At 37.1% G+C, this 21,487-nt stretch overlaps 2 protein-coding genes across 3 annotated transcripts; one reads left to right on the top strand and one right to left on the bottom strand.

Moving 5' to 3' along the window:
* Window positions 1–1,446: 1,446 nt before the first annotated feature.
* Window positions 1,447–12,549, bottom strand: ghrl (ghrelin/obestatin prepropeptide). 2 transcript variants are annotated; one of them, XM_028824514.2, is made up of 8 exons: window positions 12,474–12,549; window positions 10,317–10,381; window positions 8,478–8,763; window positions 6,591–6,776; window positions 4,834–4,980; window positions 4,400–4,513; window positions 2,949–3,057; window positions 1,447–1,564 (listed from the first exon to the last, which is right to left on the bottom strand). In XM_028824514.2, exons 5-8 carry the CDS (start codon window positions 4,945–4,947, stop codon window positions 1,557–1,559), a joined length of 345 nt encoding a protein of 114 aa, XP_028680347.1. In that variant the 5' UTR covers window positions 4,948–4,980; window positions 6,591–6,776; window positions 8,478–8,763; window positions 10,317–10,381; window positions 12,474–12,549; the 3' UTR covers window positions 1,447–1,556. The 2 variants fall into 2 exon arrangements, with proteins under 2 accessions (XP_028680347.1, XP_051776992.1); XM_051921032.1 differs by lacking the exons at window positions 1,447–1,564; window positions 10,317–10,381; window positions 12,474–12,549 and having other exon boundaries at window positions 2,912–3,057; window positions 8,478–8,662.
* rps23 (ribosomal protein S23) lies at window positions 12,505–20,138 on the top strand. The gene is made up of 4 exons (XM_028824513.2): window positions 12,505–12,605; window positions 14,310–14,469; window positions 15,517–15,637; window positions 19,950–20,138. The coding sequence occupies exons 1-4, from the start codon at window positions 12,602–12,604 to the stop codon at window positions 20,094–20,096; spliced, it is 432 nt and encodes a 143-aa protein (XP_028680346.1). The 5' UTR covers window positions 12,505–12,601; the 3' UTR covers window positions 20,097–20,138.
* Window positions 20,139–21,487: the final 1,349 nt, after the last annotated feature.

Below are 21,487 nucleotides of genomic sequence, written 5' to 3'. Positions count from 1 at the left end.
GTAGCATCTGATTTAAATTCCAGTTCATTATTCTCTTGTCTACACATTTTTGAAAACATTATTCATTAATGTATGATTTATTGTCCAGTAATCACTTCAACTAGTATTACATTTTTTGTCAAATACAGTCCTGGACAATGTATTTTGTTTTGTTCATTCTGTTTTAAAAATGCAATGTCACATCAGAATGCTACATAGTAATAAATGGTGCAGTTTTGTACTATGCTTTAACAGTTTTTATCGTAATGTGTTGTATCCATGCCAGTTGTCATCTTTATTTTTGGTTTGTAGATATTATAAATAAAAATATCCAGCCTACTTTGTCTTTAGTTTGGAAGCAAATGATCTGCTGGCTTTTCCGTATAACAGTGTGGCTTTTAGACCTTAATGATATGAGGATGGCAAATGCTGTGTCTCTTTAACCATCAGTTATGATTCTTGGCATATCTGCACTTCAGTAGTTTCCACAATGGCATGAATTGCACTCTGAATAGACAAACTTGTTTTAGCAGGTGACTTGTTCCTCAGATTAACAGTTGTAATTACAATTATATAAAGTATCTGAATAGGCTATAGCTTCCTTTACTACTTATCCAATTCAGATTAACAAGGAGCTGAAACCTATTACAGCTGCATTGGGGAAGAAGCAGAAACAAATATTGGACGAAGGATCTGTCCATCATACTGAGGTGTTTGCCAGTCTTAACTAAAATTTTTGTCCATGGTGAATATTAAGAATTTTGCAATAATGTGGATTAAAGAGGTTATGAATTTATAATGCGTGGTGTGCAATTGTGCAGCTCTTCTTAATCTTTATATAACTGAACAATTTCTGAAAAAGCAAATCATTAGTATGTAAATATTTATTGAAAAAAAAGATTTTACATTTCTAAAGTATAACACTTTCCCCATTGTAAGTTTAAGAGACCGCTGAGATGTTGTTTCAAAGAGGTATATAGGAAATTCAGATTTTAAAATACACATTGCTTTGTTTAATTACAGAATGAAGCTCATCTGCATGAAGTGTTTTTTCCTCTTTAATTCCTCATATTTAAGAGGATATATTGTGCATAAAAATCTCTGCCACTATATAAAATCCATTAATTTTTAATGATATAGAAGAAAATGACTGACATGAAAATGGTCAGTCTCACATTTTTTTTCTAAAACCTCCCATGTAGTGTGAGAAGCATAAACCCATCCCAGCAGCAAAGAAACTCCAGATGAGATTTATTTATAATTTTGTTTAAAAGCAGTTTAAACTATTTTATGAAATGTTATTTTTCATTAATATTGTATTTTATTTGAAACATAGTTGTAATTTTATATCATTTATCTTCAAGTATAGTATGTATTTAGCAAAACTCTAATATTCTGTTCAGCTTTATAAAGATCCTGATTTGTTCATTCAAAATATAAATAATTTAAATGGCATTGAGAAGACCATTTTATTTACAGGCAAAATGTTTTATTGAAATTTTTACACTGCTGGTGCTATGAATACATTAGTAACTAACATTCCGTTGTATCTTCTTTCTGGGTTGTGTTTTTCATATTTATTGATCTGAAAAGAAATAGTTTTTCAGTAAGTAAGTATATCAAAAGCATATGGCTATGTACAGTCTTATTGGAATAGACAGTGAAAATAGTGGTATAAGTTTACAGTTTCAAGTTCATTTTCCAAGAGTTATTTACCTAGACACTCTGGCAAGTTCCATTTTAGCTGTATCCTGATTATATAATGGACGGGTTCTGCTGAAGCACATCAGTCAGTAGGACTGCCTAAACTGTTGTTGAAACTTCATGAAGCATTCCTTCTCTATCAATTATGATTCATTACAGCGTGAGTGCAATGAGCTACCTTTAATCTTGTTCATGACTAAAGTATTTTATTATTTAAATGCTTAATATATTTATGAGTTTAGTTTAAAATTTTAGCCTTGTTTTATATTAACTGATTTTTGACTTGGGTTTTTGCATGACTTTTTTTTTTTACCCAAGTCTTCCTCACAAATTGGTAATAGTGAATTTGAAATGTCGATATTTTGGATAGACCATTCTGAAGGAGACTTGCTCTCACCCTTTATTTTTAGGTGGAAGAGATGGTCTCAGCAGAGGTTCATTGAGTGTTACTGGGGTTTAGTGTTGTAAGTATTGTTTCCTTTGGATTTTCTAGTTTTATGGATATTTTGTTTGTGCTTGGATTTCGCTGCTGTTTTATGGATTTGAAGTTGTGAGCTTTCCATTGCCTTTTTAGGCAAAGCCCTATTTTAACCTCTATTTTTTGGTTGAGTATATTTTTGTTTTATAAAGATGGTTTGTTGGCCTTGGTTTTTAAGCAGCTTAAGTATCTGTCTGTCTGTCTGTTTTCCTCTCCCTTGAGAGGCATGTTTGGGACATTTAAGAGTATATCTGAATTTTAAAAGCTTTTTTCGGGCTTTGCAGGCCAAAGCCTGCATGTGGTGGCTAGAGGCTGGCTGCCTAGGATAAGGCCATATTTGGGCAGACTAGTGAAGATCCTGACACTATTGAATTTATAAACCTATTAAGCATTGGAATAATATTGCTTTGCTTATGAGAGATGTACATGAGTAGTCCATTCCTCAAAAACTAGATTCCCTTGTGTAAAAATACACTATAATTAGATTTAAGAGCATTGTGTACACATGCATGCAGATAGAATTTGTGAAGTGGCACGTGTCAACTCATGCATTTCAAAAGGGATTTGAAAAATCACCCTACTGTAATAATTAACAGTAACCTTCAACCAGAGGTGTGTGTCATTCACATTTATTAAATAGAAATCACATAATGGGGTGAATATAGGACATCAGTGGCATCCTGGGTAAATTAATTTAAAACTTGTATGTGCATCAACCATGAGTGTTTTGATTTGATTTTGTTTCCTAAGTGTAGGTATTCCTATCGGAATCATAATTTTTTTTTACCTATTGTGTTGTCCCCAAAAACGTCAACCAGCAGTTTCTGCAGAAGGTGTCCATATTCCAGGTACTGGCTTTCTGACATTGTGATTCCAATTTCAAAAGGTGTATTGAACTGCAAGAGACCACAATCTATTTGAGAAATCCAGATACTACAGTACAGGAGCAGCTTCAGAAGTATGAATAGCATGCTTAAGTAAATACTTTCTTTTTTTTGTATTGGTTAAAAATGCATATTCATCTGTGCCTGCTATAGCCAGTTTTTAAACTTAGTTCAGTTATTTTCATTAAGGATTGTTTAGAGTTATGATTGCTGCACCTAGTGTTTGAGTTCAAATTGTGGCATCCAGTTTCCTCCTGCAAGGAGTGGCATGGTGTCAGAGTGGTTAACTGTTGCCTAAAGCCCTGGGTTCGAAATCCTGAAGACAGCTGTTGCCTGTGTGGAGTTTTCACTCTCTCCCTTTGTCTGTGTGAATATGTGCTTATGCGGTCACATGTGACTAGTGCCTAATACAGAGTTGGTTCCTAACCAAATGCAGCCAGGGTAAGCTCCAGCCATTATGAAACCCTAAATTAGAGTTAGCAAGTTTGACAATGTTTTATCACGTTCATAGAAATGGATTTGCATGGGCTTTCATATTCAGTGAAATGAGTGAGTGTTTTTTTCTAGATATATCATGGATTATATTTACATTGTTACTCTGTTTTAAAATATTAATAAAAGTGCAATTCATGTGCCAGACCGCATATAAGTTTGTTTTTTTTGTAGCCAGTTTATAATGGATTATGTTTACACTATCACAGTGTGTTTTAAAATATGAATAAATAACACTGCAGTTCATGTGCCAGACAGCATATGAAAAGGATCAGCACCAAATTTTAACAGTGCAGAGTATTCACTCAAATCATGGTGGTAAGGCTGCATTCAGCCAGTCTGGATGCTAATATTAATTAATGTCAAATGCGAAGTTCAACAAACCTACATTGGGGACTGGATTTTGGCCCATCTTAGGATGGCTACAAGTGCTAGGGAAGACGAGAACATTGATCGCAAGACAGCAGAGCATTCACTGTAAAGTGAGATGGAGTATTGTGTAATGAAATATATTGATTGTTGAAACAGTCGTGTTATTTCAGATGTATAAGATGTTTGGATAAGCTAAAATGTTAGGTTTTTGGACTTTAGGACATAAGCTGAATATGAACAAATAAGACATTACAAAGAACTTTACTTAAAACTGCAAAACAAGTATTTTAATAAATGTCCTTTTTTAAATAAACTAAAACTATCTATTTATTAGTTATGTCCTGGAGGGAAGTGTCATTAGTTAAAATACAATTCATTAGTCTGGATGCCATGAGAGACACCCAACCTAACCTGAGAAGTGAATTGGTGATCATGAAATCGTGCACAGTGCAATTTACATGGTCATCTGAATATTTTGTATCGTACAAACCGTAAACTCCTTATTGGCAGTCTCCTCTTGGAAGTGGCTCTCCAAAATCTGCAGAGGGCTTTCCAAGTCTCGACGGTTAAACTTGTTATTGATTGGCTTTTTTGCAGGTTTGCCCTACATGAGAAATGCACAGAAAAATTTAAGGGTGAAAAAAGCACATATGTGATTACCAGAATCCAATTAGGAGGTCTAGGAACTAATTTGCCCAAAGCCAGTGTTAGCAAATTAAAATCCCCGATTTTACATCAGATCTTATAAAGCAGAGTACCTTTCAGTGGGCATGGGCAAGATCAGTTCTTAAAGCAAGCTTAGGCAGCTGACACTCTCCATTGTAATTGACAGTATAGGTTTTGAAGGGTCTAATGCTTATATTCTTACCAGTTTTACCACATGGTAAAAAGCTCTAGTAGCTTTGGCCCATCATCTTTACATACCTGAGGTGTGTAAGTTGAAGGGCTCAGAAAACTTGAACCAGCTTCTGCTTGCTCCATTCCCAGTGATAGTACACAGAAGAAGAAGAATCCGCACACAGCAATCCGGAGTAACATGATAAAATAGGAAGCTGCTAAACCCAAATAAATCTGTAGAAGATAAAACAAGTTACCTCTGGTCAAGTTTTATTCATCTGTTCAGTCACCAAACTTGGTTAGTCCAATTTTAGGATTGTGGGAAGCCATTCGCCAGCATAGGGAACAAGGCAAGAATGCAACCCTGTATCGGCTATCCATTCAGTCATAATTTAGAGTTTGAAATCCACATAACACAAATGTATTTGAATTATTGAAATAAAACTCTTCCTGGGAAATGGGGAGTACATGCATATGCTAGACTCCACATAGACTGTCATTCAAACTCAGTCTCGGAAATGGTAGCAATAACCACTTTGGCATCCTAGTTTCTTTCAGTTTAACTTAATTATCCATCTATTAACTTTTAGGGTGATAAAGTTTGGGACATCTGTTTATTCAAGAAAAGTTGACCATAAGACCAGGCCAGTCCTTGATGAGTGTGGCCCCCCCCCCCCTTTCTCCCCCAAGTGCCCCATGTTCAATTCAATACTTGCTTGTCCATTTTATTTCATACTCCACCAATTTTAAGTACAACTCCCATTTATGTTATCTGCAAAAGTTTTTAAATGAGTCCTCCATTGTGTGTTCAGCAAGGTGGTGAAGAATTTTGTCACGTGGAGTAAATAGAACAACCTGATAATAAACATTACAAAGACAAAGTAGTTGTTGGACACTGCTTCTCTAGAGAGAGAAAAAAGTTAAGAATGAAGTAATCAGCAAGAGATACTAAAATAATTTTAAAATGGTTTGGCATGATCAGTTAACTAGGGGGGGAAAAAGTGTTGGGTGGTGGTGGTGGTGGAGAGTGATGACATGTTGGTTGGACATGTTACTTCACTATACCTTATGCATGTGCCAGAACTACTACTACCATTGATCTCAGTATGCCAGTGAGCCCCTGAGATCACTTATAATACCTGCACTCCATCTGAACTGTAGTAGACTGATATGGGTGCTCTTCTTTTTGAGGAGATTCATATCCTTGAATGTGTGTGAGACAAGCTGTAGGAGACTTTGTACCACTCCATTATGGCTACCATAAAGGCAGATTTAAAATGGGTAAGGAGCTGTACTATATATAAAATATAGAATTGATAAGTGGTGAATAGTATTACATTATTGACAGAGTATTAAAATAAAAGAAAAACCTGTAAGACCAATACAGTAGAAAGATGTATAAATAGTACTTTATATGCTGTGATCTGCTGTAAAGGTTCTCCCAGTGGCCAATGTACTATTCTGTACTGTGGTCAGCTGGGGAGAGTAGAAACATCAGCTCAGGGAATCGCAGAAAACGTCTGTCTTAAAAGATTCTACACAGTGAAAGTAGACATGGAAATAGATAGAGGTCATCAGATAAGCTGATTTGTGTTTTATTAAATAAAGTAAAATTGCATATTTTAATGTATTATTTGTCAAGGTGCTGGAGTGATGACGGTATTGCATTTTGGTCAGACATGCAAGTAAGATGTTCACTGTATTCTGTACGCATGAAAATACTATAACTACAATTATTACTACATATCACAACAAACAAAACTTCATAATTTAGGTAGAAACTTATTTGGTCCCTGGGAGAATTTTGGCAAAGATATAAATTAGAGAACTAATGGAAAGCTGACCTGTGTTTCTTGATGGCTCCAATGTCCTTGGGTCAGACCTCTTGTCTGTTTCTCTCCTCTCTGTGCAGCCTTCTGTTTGAGAGCTGGGTTTACTGGCCACTTGCTTTCTTATACCTCTACCTGTTTACTCTTCTTGCTGACCTTTCCACCTGAGATAAAAGTATCTTAGTGAAATGGCCAGGAAGCCTGCAATCAGAATGGTATGGCAAATAAATGGAAAGATCAAGTGGAGCTTAGTTATAGAACAATGCTAATATGAGCCTGCTTACTTGAGCTTCTTCTGCCTAAACACCAAAGAATGGTGGAGCACAGTGTAAAGGAGTAGCAGATAATGCTGTTGATAAAATATCTGCTTAGAAGGGGCATTTATACTGCCATTTGACTGTGCACTTCACTCAACTTTTGCACATCACTGAAGACCCTTGACCTTCTCCCATTATAAAAATCCTCTAAAATGTTAAATAGCTCCAATCAAAATGACTGAAGTGAATGTTCTTCACTATAGCTGACAAGATTGAAGTATGTACAGTAAAAAGGGGCATGTGGTGTGATGGTGCAGTCTTGCAGCTCCTGGGTTCAACCACTGGCTTGGCCACTACCTATGTGGAGTTTGCATATTCTCCCCATGTGAGGGGGTGGGCTTCCACCCATATCACAAAGACATGAATTGGGCTCCCCAACCAAAGTTGGTTTCTAGCTTTCACCTGAGCTTCCATGACATGTACCTCTTATTAGAGACCTTGAATTTGATAAGCTGGGTAGTAAATGAACACATAGACAATAGAAAATGTTATAAAGAAATGCATATTTGCCTTATGACATGGAACAGTACCATCTTAAGATATGGTGCCAAGACATGCTTCCTGGGCTTTGTTTGATGGAAGTAAGGAGAAGTTAATTTAGTGTCCTTAGGTATGTGACGCATTAAATGAAAGAACCTTTAAGAATGTTGAAGAAATCAATTAGTTCAACACACAGCCTTCTGTACCCACGAATAAAGATGTTTAATATTCCTGAACCCTGCAGGTTAGGGCAGGCCCCATCATGTGTGATATTGCTCTTCATTGCCCATCTTCTAAAGCTACTACTGTGTCTTTTTTGCGGAAGGGTAATTAGAATTCAAGTTAAAAGGAGTTTGGGGTGTGCTGTGTAGGTGGGTACAAAATTGGCCCAAACACAGGAATCAAAGGAAAGCAAAGAGAACTTTTTCAGAATTAGGTGATGTTAAAAACCGGTGTCCCTCAGTGGTCTGGGCAGAGGCCGCTGCTCTTTTAAATATGCATGAACAATCTGCACAAGAATATAATCAGTAAGCTGGTTAAGGCTGCAGATGGTGCCAAAATAGGTGAACAATGTAAAATCGGCTAAATTTATTGTGAAAGGATTTGGACAGCATAAAGGCTTGGCCAGATTTGTGGCAGATGTATTACATGTAGGAAGTAAAAATGTTAGATTTCATCACACAATGGGGGATCTGAACTTGAAAGTACACCTTAGGAGAAGGACTTTGGAGTCACAGTGCACTTAACACTATATACGTTCAGACAGTGGACAAAAGGCATCAATACGGCTAAATGGGATGCCATGTTATACAGTACCAGTGAAAAATTTGGACATAGAAAATGTCATGTTTTTGATAGAAATTGATAACTTTTTTTAACAAGATACTATTATATTAATTTTTAAAAAATACCCAAGGCATTACTAGTGTTTCTAATGTCTATTTACTGTCTGAAATTACTGATTTTTAAAAAATGTATTATTCACATATGACTGCAATTAGTTACTGTTTGTGTAAATGCTAATTGGTTATTAGAGAAACCGTTGTAATTGCATTAGCACTGCTAAAACCTTTTACTCTTTTTACTTGGGTGGCAAGATACTCACTTTCCAAAGGTTCAGTCCCGGGTTCAAAATGCCCAAAATGGTGGCTTTTTTGTTGCAGAATGAAGACTAATCCATGTGGTAGATTGTCCGTCAATAAACCGAATATTTATGGAAAAGGTGACTTGAGAGAAGAGGACAAACTGGATTAAACCAGAACAGACAAAGAAGTGAAAGCACAATTGCATGATAGGTTAAGGATGTAATAGTGTGTAGTGTGAGAAACAAACTCCTTACAGGTCCTCAGTTGGCTTCTTTATTTAAAGTGCATTCCAAATGCCAGTGTCCTCTGCAATAGAGAAAAGATGAATCTCTGATGCTGGCTTCAAAGGCAGAGATGCAAAGAAAAAGCCATATCTGAAGCTGACAAAAACAAAAGGTTACAACATCTAACATAAGAGCACTGGAAAAACATATAATGGTCAGCAAGACAGCAACCAAAAGCAGCAGAAGAATTGCTTAAAAACAACAATGCCAATGTCCTGGAGTGGTTGAGTTCCAGGTATCTTTCTAATTGAGATGGAGTGGCTGGACTTGGCAGAGGCTGCTTACTCACAGGCACCATGTAGCCTGATTGTGCTTGTGCAGGTTGGCAAAGTAGAATGGGGGAAAAATGGCAGAGTGGAGAGTGCAAAGCCAATTGTGAAAGGGAGAGAGAGAGAGAGAGACACGTGCTGACAGACTCAAGGCTGTCATGGCTGACAAAGTCACATGTATTGAATACTGACTTAAATGGGGTGAATATCTGATCAGTTTTGTATATGTAGTTAATTTAGACCATTTTGCAGAGATCTGTTCTCACTTTAATCTTGAGAGTCTTGGCTTTGATCAATGCTCAAAATCCCCAGTTCAATCCACTGTGCTTCAATGTTGTATAACAATAAAATGTGAAAACTTCAAGGGGTGACCACTTTTTTTTTTTTATTGGCACTGTAGTTGTGAGCAGCCTCTGCACAAGTGAAAATTATTAAAAGCAATTATAGAAGTGGACGAACAGATACAAATCATTGCAACAAATTGTGATTTCCAGCCCTTTAGTTGATTGTAGTAATTTGTGCAGAAGCAAGCAGTTTCATATTCATGATGAGAAACATTTAATTGTGAAATTGCTTTGCCTTAAAATAAAACCGTCTTGGAGCAGCTATTCTTAAAGTCCACGTTTGTTTCATTAACACATCTACTAGGTTGCCTGCTTTCATAGTAACCGTTAGATTGTATATGGCCCACTGCACTAGAGACAATAAATCCCTTGATATTTTTTTTTCTGTTCTCATGTTGCTGCTCACTCATATTTCAAAATATTAACCAGCAGTTTGTGAATGTTTCAAAGTGTAACTCTGCTCATTTACAGAAAGACTTCCAAAAACCTCCATTTAATAACTGCTTACCTACAGTGGTGTCTGTATTTACTCATGTTGTAGAAGTTTGGGAGCAATGCACTATATTGATGTATTTACTGTATAAAGTACCTTTTAGTAGTCTTTAGTACAGAAAAGAGCGATGTGAAACCAAGTGTGCGCCCGTTGTTAATCGGTTGCTCTGCATTAATTTCCAGTTCTGATTCTTAACTCCTTTGCCATTTGCCCTCACATTTATTGAATAGGATGTAACAGATGGCGTGAGTAGCAGTAGGACAACGCAGTCATCTGCAGGAAAGAGCCCACTGACTCATGCTTAACCAAACAACGATGCAGACGGCTATAATCAGGCTGGCAGGCAGACACGTTTTCTGCACTGTTACATTCCTCCGACACCGCTAGGTGTCTGGGGTTTTTCTCCCTGCTGCTCAGTCATTTTGTCTGGTACCTCTGTCAAGCTGGGTGTCCATGTTACACTCCTTACCATCGAGTCCTGAGCCAAAATACCTTTCTCCAAAAGCCTCAGTGAGTTGAAAATGCATAGCAGTCCTTTTAAAACAAGAAGAAGACAAAGAAGTCCCAGAATTAGTTCAATGAGGTTCACCTGTCTGGGCATTCAGTGGACTTCAGTAGAAATGCAACTAAATGTGGGAAGTCCAGCATCTGCTCTAGCCCTGTGTGTGTGTGCGCCCTTCCTTAAACTGACCACAGCTGGACTCCACAAACAAGGCATAGAAACATCTCAGCCCTGTGACCAGGCTGTTGTGACTTTGACTTAAGCATTGAGTAAAGGGTCTAAGTACTTGTATTAGTGGGAAATTTCAAGTTTTTTATTTTGCAAAAACTTACAAAATCCAGATTTTGCTCTGTCATTCTTGAGTATTGAGTGTTGCTTGAAAAATAAATTTAGCACAAGACTGCAACATAGCAGAAAGGGAAGGAGTCTCAATACTTTTGAGTCCACTGTTTGCATGTTCACCCCATGTCTGCAGGGGATTGGGGTTCCACATCCTCAGAGACATTCAAGTTAGGCTGAATGGCGATTCCAAATTGGTCCCAGTATGAATGTGAGGGCAGGCGTGTGCCCAAATGGTCTCTGTGATGTGGCCTTGTGCCTTGGATTAAGCAGATTTGAGAAGGACTGAATGCCTGCACGACTCTGTGGCTGAGCAGATTTTATTTTAAATCACAGCCAACACATGAGATTTATCTGTACTCTACACATTTAAAAATGTCCAACACACCTTGCGAATTTGTGTCCTGTCCCCAGTGTTGCACATTTTGGAAATTGATAAGTGTTGGATCTTCATTATTAACTTTTTTTTTTTTTTTTTTAACTAATGATTCTACATTGGTGGGGTGTTTAACATTTGAACTTTAATCCCAGGAATATTTTAAGTGATCCATTAAATGTAAAGAAATGGTGCTCTGCTAATATTTTCAGCTTTTGATTTTAATACATTCACAAACCTTACTGAAAATGTGTTTTCACTCTTGTCTTTCTGGGTTATTGAGTGTAGATTGATGGGCAAAAATAGAAAATCTGTCCGTTTAAAATTATATTGGCAACACAATGAAGTGTGCAGAACTGACGGGGTCTGAATACTTTCTGAATCCACCGCATGTCATACCATGTAATTTTCTAACCTGTTTAATCCAGACCAGGTATGCAGGTGCGTGTCGACTGGAGCCTGTCTGCACTAGTATAGGGTGCAAGGCAGGAACAAATCCTGAACAGGTTGGCAGGGCTGCATATGCACCAACCTCCACTTTACCTAACTTGCATGTCTTTGAACTGTGGGAGGAGACCCTCAAAGACATGGGGAGAACATGCAAACTCCACGCTGGGAGAAACCAAAACGCAAACCCTGATCTCCGTACGGCGAGACAGCAGCGCCACCGTTACTGTAAATATGGAGAAAAAAGACACCGCTCACATAATCCTAAAACTGGACAATTCGTTAAGCAGGTCCGCCTCACTGTGAATTGCCGTATGGTAGAGCTATTCGACGTATTTGGTTTTGGACTCCCCTACAGTCCCTGCCGTTGTTCCTTATCCTTGTAAAACTTGACTTACTCAATAGTTTTTACATCCTCCATACTAAACTTCAGTTTAAACGCTTAACGTTCGAGTTTATTGTCGTATAATAAAATTCTTACTGACACGTCATCTCAGAACAAAAAGACACACACTAAAAAGAAAAGAACTTTGATAAATGGTAAAAGCAGGCAAAAACAATATTCCAGGTACAACGATCACAAATTTTATTTCCCAGCTTATTCCCCCTGTCTTTTGTGTGATTTTTTTTTTTAATTCATGTAACCCAACTAACTGTATGAATTTACCATTTATGAGAAAATAAAAATGCATGGACTTGGGCCCTATAAACTTGTATTCCCGGTCAGTTGCTCTATCTGCTGTAACAAGTGCACAATCTCCCTCCACGTTCATCTTCTACATCCGACCTCGCGTCTTCAGCACATCTTTCATCCCGGTCTTCTAATTATTGGAAAGAGCAAGATACAGAACCTGTGTTTAGGACGAAATTCAAACTCCGGTTCTTCCAGCCGTAATGAAACTAATCACTGTCCCTTCTCCCAAAAATTGTCGTTTACTACAACTTTGACAAACTCAAAATACCTTATTGTCGCTTGATTTCATTTTTAATCAGGCACCAGCGGCAGCTAAATTCTTGGTCCTAAGAGGGATTCTGAACGCAGAGGCTTCTGGGTAACTTCCTTTCCTGTTGCAGCTCGTGGACGGTGAAGATGGGTGCGTGCTGGCAGTTTGTTAAACTTTTATTTTTTGTTTGATATTGTTGGTTTTATCGAGAAAATGTGTTTTTGGGGGATCACCAGGGTGTCCATTTGTCACTTATAAGACAAATCAATTGTTTAAGTCATTATAAGCACGATTATTGACGCATTTATTGGAGCGGGTAGGCCGCTGCCATGCGAATGCTGCAGTGTGCGTCAGAAAAATCTTTCAATATTGTAGGCACTGGGCTTGAGGTGACAACGTGTCCTGTTAATACGATGCGTGTTTGTGGTTTATTGTCCGGACTAATGGATTCTCGATTGCTTACGTTTTTCAAGGTGTCGTATTGTTTGGAATACGCATATCAGTATTGGGATGAATGTAAGAAATGGTTCGGGAAGAACCGTTACCCAACACAAATGCAAATCTTTATTTCCTGTGCACGTTTGACTGTCTCTCTTTGGTTTTTAGACGTTTATTTCTTTATAACTCGAGGATCGAGGTACGACTATCTGGTTTTGATATCCCGGACTGGACGAACCTGCACGTCTTCCCAGTGTGCGAATTGAATAAGGAAAAGGCGAATTCTCAAAAACGTACTAATTAAAAAGTAGTATTACACTAACACTGACCGCCAGTCCGATGAGAACACTTACAGCGTTCAGTTATCCATCACAGAAAACCCAATGACAGGAGTGTAGGGTTGCATATTTAAAACATATTTATTCAAGCATTGTTTAAAAATAGAAATTTCTAACTTAAAATCGGTACATTTAAAAATCAATATTAATAAAATTATTAATGTGCATGTGGCAGGTGCTTTTGATATTAAGCAAGGGAGTCAAATCTTTTTTTATTGGCATGCATGTGTGTGTATATATGAATTTGTTTATAATTATTTCAAGAGAAGTAAGCACTGGCTAAAACTCGCAAATTAAAAAAATTAAGGGAGAGTTCGGAATCTGAAATTCAACCCCTAATAGTTTTAGAAATTAGTACATATGCGCGCAAAAAAAAAAAAAAAATCATTAACTGGCAAATATTTATGAATGGAAGTTTAGAACTGCCAGTTTTCACCCCTCACTCTTCAGTGTGGTTATGTGAATTGTTAAAGGACAGGTCTTGTTATTTAATATTATGGCTTGTTGATGCATTCTTTGTCCAATATAAGTCATTTTTATGTTATACATTTCTCTCTTTTGAGAATACTATCTATCTATTTAATATTATAAAATGAATTTTGTGGACAGGAAAAATTTGTGATTCTCAATCCTTCACGTATTTCTTTCCTTATACTTAACCAAATTTTTTTTCAGATATTTCATGATAAACACGGGTAGATTGAACACCAGTTCTGTAGTGAACTGCTGGTTTATTTGCATTTCATTGTTAATTAGAAGCTGGATAAAAAACAATTCAAAACCAAATGTAGCTGTTTGGGAATCTTAACAAAAAAAATAAAGTGAAGTACAGAAATGTTGCTTAAGCAATATTCCCTTTAGCAGCAAAAGTTCTCTTCTAAGAACTTGTGTTGGAACAAAAACGTAACTCGTTGCAGCCCCATAGGAATACACTTGAGAGCCCCTTGTCTACATGATGTTCTTGCTGGTAAAGCTTAATGATTTTTTATAGATAACTCGCCAGTTTCAAATTTCAGTGTAATACATGTTTATTATACTAATAAGCCTAAATATTATTTGATTTAAACATTTTTTTTAGGCAAGTGCAGGGGACTCCGTACTGCTAGAAAGCTGCGCAACCACCGCCGTGAGCAGAAGTGGCATGACAAGCAGTACAAGAAGGCCAACTTGGGTACTGCCCTAAAGGCCAACCCTTTTGGAGGAGCTTCTCACGCCAAAGGCATTGTTCTGGAAAAAGTGTAAGTATGTGGTTTGTTTTGTGTAACTTATAAAAGTTATGAATTTGTAAATTTTTTATACAGTGTGCTTCTTAGTTCTGTGATGTATGCAAAAGGAGTTCATGCTTTATTTATAAAAAAAAAAACTGAAATCAACTGCTATCAAAACACAAAACTGCAAGCCCAAAAAGCACTACACTATAAACGTTGAATATAGCAGCACTATGTAATATCTACACAAAAACACGTTACAATGATCTTACACTATTTTAAAGCTACTTAAAGCATCTTGCACTGACATGTATTCCAACCATTTATGTGTTGCCCAGATCCACACTCTGTGTCGTCACAGTATGACAGATGGTGACTGCAGCAGAATACCACAAAGGTATTCTGTTGGGCTTTTCATTCACGAAAGGCATATCTACTCCAGTGTCCCTTCCTCAGATCAAGAGTCGTATTGGGGGGGGGGGGGGGGGGGGGGGGTAGGTAATGAGAGCAAGAAAAGAGACTGAGAAAGATATCATTAAATATTTGTTCGACAGCATTATAAAGGCCTCCGCCGTAGCTGTTATGTAAGAGTATGCTAAATAGTTGTTCAGCTTTTATCTAAAAGCTTCGACTGATAGATAGATACTTAATCCCAAGGGGAAATTCATGGGGCCTTTAATGTCAGAAATACACCTGCAGTTTGAGGGAATTCAATCGGACTTGAGTTGACAGCTCTATTAATAGATCTGAATGTAGTGGTGTTTAGACAATTACCACTACTCTTCAAGCACCATTTTTTTCCAGATTTTTAGAGGGATCAGTTTCAGTTATTGTTTCATCCAGCTAAAGCTGCTAATTAATAACGGAGTATCATTCTTTTTGATAAATCCAACAGTGTCATTAACATACCAGTGGGAATTAGTATTGTGTTTCAGAATTGCATCTGCTGATATCAACATAGTGGAGTTTCTGTCAAGACACCATAATTAAAGTAGATGAAAATTAATCAGCATTGTATCCTTGAGGAATGACTGCTCAGTTTCATGACACATACATTTATAAAACATCTTTTCACAGCGGCGTTGAAGCCAAGCAGCCTAACTCTGCCATCAGAAAGTGTGTGAGAGTCCAGCTTATCAAGAATGGCAAGAAGATCACAGCTTTTGTTCCCAATGATGGTTGTCTGAACTTTATTGAGGTTGGTGATTATTTAGATATGCTTCACATTTTTTGTCAGATTATAAAGGTGAAATTCTGTATAGTTTGCTAATCTTTACAGAAGGCCTATCAGCATACCCGTGGTATGTAAATAGAAACTTTTACTGAGGGTCCAGTTGTACTGTTGTTTTGAAGATTTGATGGAGTGGAGTTCCAGTGTTACTATTTGTGCATGTGGATTGCTAAAGAACCTTTTTATTTTGCAGCCTTGCTTGAAAGTGTTGGACCTTGGGCAGAACATTATGCATGCATGTTTTTGGATGTATGTTTGCATTATGTAGGTTTAATGTTATGTAATTGCTTTATATTTGAATATCGCCATTTAACCTTTCATTTGAGTTATTTTCTTGTATACATGCAAAAATGTCAAGTTGCCTCATTTATTCTTCTTTGCTACTAGTTAAAGTAGCTACTGTTGTCTGGATGCCTTTTAAAAACATTCCTTTTGGCCGTGAGGGTTGAGAAAGATTTAAGTAATCTTTGTAACTTGCAAATTTATAAAAAATAAAAAGGGGTCTGCATAGTCGGTCCTGGAGGGCTGTAGGTTTTTGTTCCAACCCAGTTTCTTCCTAAGAAGTCAGTTATTACTCTTGAAGCATACAAATGTGGCATGAGCAGTAAGTGCTTCATTTTAGTAGTTTCACTTGTTAAGATTTCCCACCCTTAATTTCTTATTTTAAACTGCAGCATTCACTGATTTTTAGTTGCTTTTTATAAGCAATATAATGGAAAAGAAACCAGTGGTTCTCCATAAACAGTTTTCCCATTTACACCTTTGTGTTTTTATCTTGAACTATCTGGTTTAATAAAGTATTTTTAAGGAAATTAGGAGAGGAAAAAATGTGGAGTGAGAATTACTGATCTGATTCTGGCTACTAAATTATTCTCATGTACAGGGAAAAAAACTCCTATGATATAAGAATGGCCTTAAATCTCAAAATGAAAACACTACAAGCCATAAAATTTTAAAAAGATCTGTCCTTGGCAAGGATTGTTTATTATTTAATTAGACAAAGAGCCCGTTTCGACAACGTAAGATGAAACGGGCACGAGTTTGTGTCAGCAGAGTATGAAGAACAAATGATAAGTAACGAAGAAGTTGTTTTGTAATGATTGTAGTCTACTTTACTCATTACTGTACAGGCTTGTACTGTTGTTTGATGAATTTTCCAGGCCTATAGTATAATATTGAACGATGAATGTTCCAGTACAATATGGAATAGTAATAAGTATAAGCACCACAAACCTCATATAGGTGTATTGAATGAATGCATAATTAGGCCTCGAGCTGTAGTCGAAATCACCTTTCAGGCCTCTAGATCTTTAATCGAAGTCGCCTTTCTCTTTGAATTTTTGCGGCCGTAAATCTGCCACCTGCCGCGATGTTGGGGTTGGATGTTGGTCGAAGTCTCCTTTCTCTTTGAATTTGCGATGCGATGTCGGTCTCGTAAGGTTTTTCGGGCAGCTGCGCAGACAGCTTCGGACGGACGTGAGTGAGTGAGGAGGCTGGTGAATTATGTATTAAGATAGCAGCCACTAAGGCCCTCCAGGACCTATTGTACAGACCCTAGAACTAAACAAATCTAGAAAATCTCTCCATTAACTTAAATTAATTGTTCATTCAGAGAAAACTTCATACGTTTTGCCACTTTTGTGAGAAAAGCTAGTAGTGTTAAAACCTCTTCCCATTTAATGGGACATTTTGCCTTGAGCTAGCTTTGTCTATTTAAAAAACATGAAAACGTGTAAATAAAGGAGTATGAGATTTTTTTTTTGTATTCATGTATTTGCCTTGTGACAGAAATGTCATTTAAAGATTGAAAAGTAGTCAAGATAACCTACTAAATAAAGTGAACCCATGATGTTTCATTTGCTATTTTTGTTGATAGCAGAAACGCTGTGTGTAGCCCCAGATGCAGTTAAAACCGTTGTTGTTTATCCACACTCTGCCCTTTGGTTGTGTACATCGGGCCTTAACAGTTTTTAAAAACTCTTCAGCAATGCTGGTGACATTGGCTGTGTTTGGATTTGCACTTTTTTCCCTCCGTAGCATAACTTTGCTTAGCCTGCCTGAATGTAGCTGCAGTCCTTTTAGTTTATCACTGCTAGTCATCCACACTCACAGGTAACCTGCTTTATAAAAGTAAATAGCAGAAACATGCTAGTTAATTTTTTTTTTTTTTTTTTTTTTTTAAACCATTTGGCCATTTTTTTGCTGTTTTAAACTGGTTAGTTGCAGTCTGCCCGCCCATTAATGACCACATGACCACAAGTGTGAATTTTGAAAATGTAGACTGTGTAAATAAATGCTCTCCCTTTAAACCAGTGTTTTATGAAAACCAATACACTCTACACCAGGGGTGTGCAAAGTCATTCCTGGAGGGCCGCAGTGGCTGCAGGTTTTTGTTCCAACCCAATTGCTTAATAAGAAGCACTAATTGCTCTAGAAACACTTCTGCTTCATTTTAGTTACCTCCCTCATTAAGATTTTGAACCCTTATTGCTTATTTAAGTCTTAAACAGCTGCATTCTTGGTTTGTAATTGCTCCTTATTAGCAATAAGATGCAAATGACAAAAGAAACCAGCAGTTATCCATTTTGCTTGTTACCCTTTACGCCTGTGTGTATTTATCAGGCACTATTTGGTTTAATTAAATACTTGGAAGGAAAGAGAAGAGAAAAAAGTGAAGGATTGAGAATTACCCATCCGTTTTACACTTCAAAGTATTTGGATGATATCTTTAGAATGGAAAAAAAAAATCTAGGATTTGAGAATGACTTGACATAGCAGAGTTAAAGCACCAACAAGCCATGAAATGTAATTTGGCAAGGAATGTTTTCTAATTAAACAACTGGGTTGGAACAAAAACCCGCGGCCACTGCAGCCATCCAGGAATGACTTTGCACACCCCTGCTCTACACATTTCTTTTTAAAGCAAGTTTTTTAGAATTGTCCTGACTTGTAGCTTTTTGCCCAAAACCCAAATGAACATCTGTATAGGTAAATGTATCATTACACCTTATTTGATTTGGCAAAGATTTAAACTACACAGCTGTGAGCAAATATGTCTGTGCTACATGTGTGGGCTTCTGTTTATTTTTAGAGAATACAACAACAACAACATTTATTTCTATAGCACATTTTCATACAAAAAGTAGCTCAAAGATCTTTACATAATGAAGAAAAGAAAAATAACAGACAAAATTAAAATAAGACAACGTTAGTTAACATAGAAAAGGAGTAAGGTCCGATGGCCAGGGTGGACAGAAAAAAACAAAAAAAAAAAACTCCAGAAGGCTGGAGAAAAAAATCAAATCTGTAGGGGTTCCAGGCAACGAGACCACCCAGTCCCCTCTGGGCATTCTACCTCACATAAATGAAACAGTCCTCTTTGTAGTTAGGGTTCTCACGGAGTCACTTGATGCTGATGGTCATACAGACTTCTGGCTTTTAATCCATCCATCATTGTTGGAACATCATGGTGCTTTGGGTAGATGGTGGTGGCGCCACCAACAGGACACCGGAAAAGGAAACAGAAGAGAGAGTAGGGGTTAGTACAGATTGGAAATGAATAGTTATTATAATGAATTGGATATACAGAGTATCAGGATTAAATTACAGTGAAGTTATGAGAAGGCCATGTTAAAGTAATGTGTTTTCAGTAGTTTTTTAAAGTGCTCCACTGTGTAAGCCTGGCGAATTCCTACTGGCAGGCTATTCCAGGTTTTAGGTGCATAACAGCAGAAGGCCGCCCGCCTCACCACTTCTTTTAAGTTTTGCTCTTGGAATTCTAAGGAGACACTCAGTTGAGGATCTGAGGTTACGATTTGGAATATAAGGTGTCAGACATTTCGATATATAAGATGGGGCGAGATTATTTAAGGCTTTATAAACCATAAGCAGAATTTTAGTCAATTCTGAATGACACAGGTAACCAGTGTAGTGACGTCAAAACTTCAAAAGAATACTTGTGTTTTCAAATCCAGCAATGTGTGTGTAAATGTATGTACCAGTAAAGAAAGATTAGAGATTTGTTCATATTTTGAATGAAAGGTCAAGAGGATAAAAACTGATTTTAATGACTTTTTTTTTTTTTTTTATAACCAAATGTACGAATATTAGTGGAGGGTACTGTAGCTCTGTAGTCATGGGGGAAACTTATTTATTTACTTTACGACACATTCCTCTTGTAGTAAATGTCCTGAAATAAATAGAACAATTGTTAGATAAATGCACGTCTCGAGGAAAGCCACAACAAATGTTTAATTTTTGATTTGGTTTTTCTTTTTAGGAAAATGATGAAGTTCTGGTTGCTGGGTTTGGTCGTAAAGGCCATGCCGTGGGAGATATCCCTGGAGTCCGATTCAAGGTTGTGAAGGTTGCCAATGTTTCTCTTTTGGCACTATACAAAGGCAAGAAGGAGAGACCAAGATCTTAAATTCACTCTGCATTTAAATTTGAATAAAATTGTTGATTTAAATTGTTTGTTTTTGGTTGAAAGGTTGTTTGTTTTTTTTTTGAGTTCCTAAACTTTTAAAAATGGAACCGTGTATGTGTTTACACTTTTCACTTAATTATTAACAAAATAATGCTATAGTTGAAAATGGTTTCATTAAATACACAAGTAACTGTGGGTTTTATACAGTACTTATTATTGTGTACCTATATACATTAACTGTGATGTGAAAACATTCCTACGATACAAGATGTAAAGAATATTTTCCCTGAAACTGGTTTTAATTCATACTGGGTTGTTAATATGTAAAATGGCTCCAAAATTTAAATGTGCCCTGTGATTCAGACTGTTTTAAATGTACAGGAAAATTAATAAAGTGGCACACTGATGGAAACGGTTATGATAGCTGGTCTACTGTTAGAAAAAAGGTGCTTTTCAGAAAAAGTGATGATAGTTTAAGTGTATGGGGATTATTAGTTTTTAGCAGAGGAGGTAACCACAGTATATAAAGGAGAGCCCCAAAATCACAAGTGTTGAGAAGACTGCATTAAAATCCAAAGTGCTTTGTTGAGAGAGTCACCCACCATCTTTCTGTCCTAACCCTAACAGCAGTCTTCCAAAAAGAAAGGCGTATGAGAGATTAAACAGGGGGGCTGTTCAAACGGGTGGTCTTCGACTGTGTAGGAATGAAGGCCTTTGAAGGTGTGCAGCACATGCCTTGCATCACCACCTGGCTAATGGGAGAGTAATTTATCAGTGAAGAACCAGTTTACAGTTACAGGTAGGAATTCAGTGGTGATGGCAGTGGATGGTGTCTTCAAACCAGAAATAAAAGGTCAGGTTGCCTTCCATGTTTTTCACTTTTTACCTTTTCAATTACAAAAAAGTAAAAGTACTGCCAACATTCTGAAAATGCGCTGCTACACCGTCTTCTCGTGTGTGTACACGCGCTAGGCTGTCTGAGAAATGGGCTTCATTAGCATTAGCTATTGATTAAGAAAGTGGTTCAAATGAACTCCTGCAGCCACTGTGGCCCTTCCCGAACATCTAAACTCACTGACGTCAAGATATAATGCCAAACCTTCACTTTCACTAACAAAACTTAAAACGATTTTCTGCAAAAAGAGAGTGTTCGTTTTTGAAAGGCTGAATTGTCCAAGTAAGCTCATTTAATACTCAGGAAAGCACCTTCATCAGGGATCTTTACTGGAACAAATGAAGTGATTTCAGCAAGATTTTGCAAGCTATTGTATATCAAAATGAAATAAAGATTTGTTTTAAAGCTTACTGCATGTAAAAATGGGCAGTGAAGATAACTCACGTGTATCACTCCATTTTAAGCACTGTAAACTGAGTGGATGAGGTCTCAAAAA

The sequence above is a fragment of the Erpetoichthys calabaricus genome, chromosome 18 (assembly GCF_900747795.2).
Source record: "Erpetoichthys calabaricus chromosome 18, fErpCal1.3, whole genome shotgun sequence".
Taxonomy (NCBI): domain Eukaryota; kingdom Metazoa; phylum Chordata; class Cladistia; order Polypteriformes; family Polypteridae; genus Erpetoichthys; species Erpetoichthys calabaricus.
This window is presented reverse-complemented; position numbering and strand designations above follow the sequence as displayed.

What these genes read in the sequence shown, in the direction of transcription:
- ghrl (XM_051921032.1), bottom strand. Translation starts at nt 4,947, where the DNA reads ATGTTACTCCGGATTGCTGTGTGCGGATTCTTCTTCTTCTGTGTACTA. An exon ending in CTTCAACTTACACACCTCAG is followed by an intron (nt 4,514 to 4,833) that starts GTATGTAAAGAT and finishes TTTCTCATGTAG; the next exon opens with GGCAAACCTGCAAAAAAGCC. An exon ending in CTGCCAATAAGGAGTTTACG is followed by an intron (nt 3,058 to 4,399) that starts GTTTGTACGATA and finishes GGTCTCTTGCAG; the next exon opens with TTCAATACACCTTTTGAAAT.
- rps23 (XM_028824513.2), top strand. An exon ending in GGCATTGTTCTGGAAAAAGT is followed by an intron (nt 14,470 to 15,516) that starts GTAAGTATGTGG and finishes ATCTTTTCACAG; the next exon opens with CGGCGTTGAAGCCAAGCAGC. An exon ending in GTTGTCTGAACTTTATTGAG is followed by an intron (nt 15,638 to 19,949) that starts GTTGGTGATTAT and finishes TTTTCTTTTTAG; the next exon opens with GAAAATGATGAAGTTCTGGT.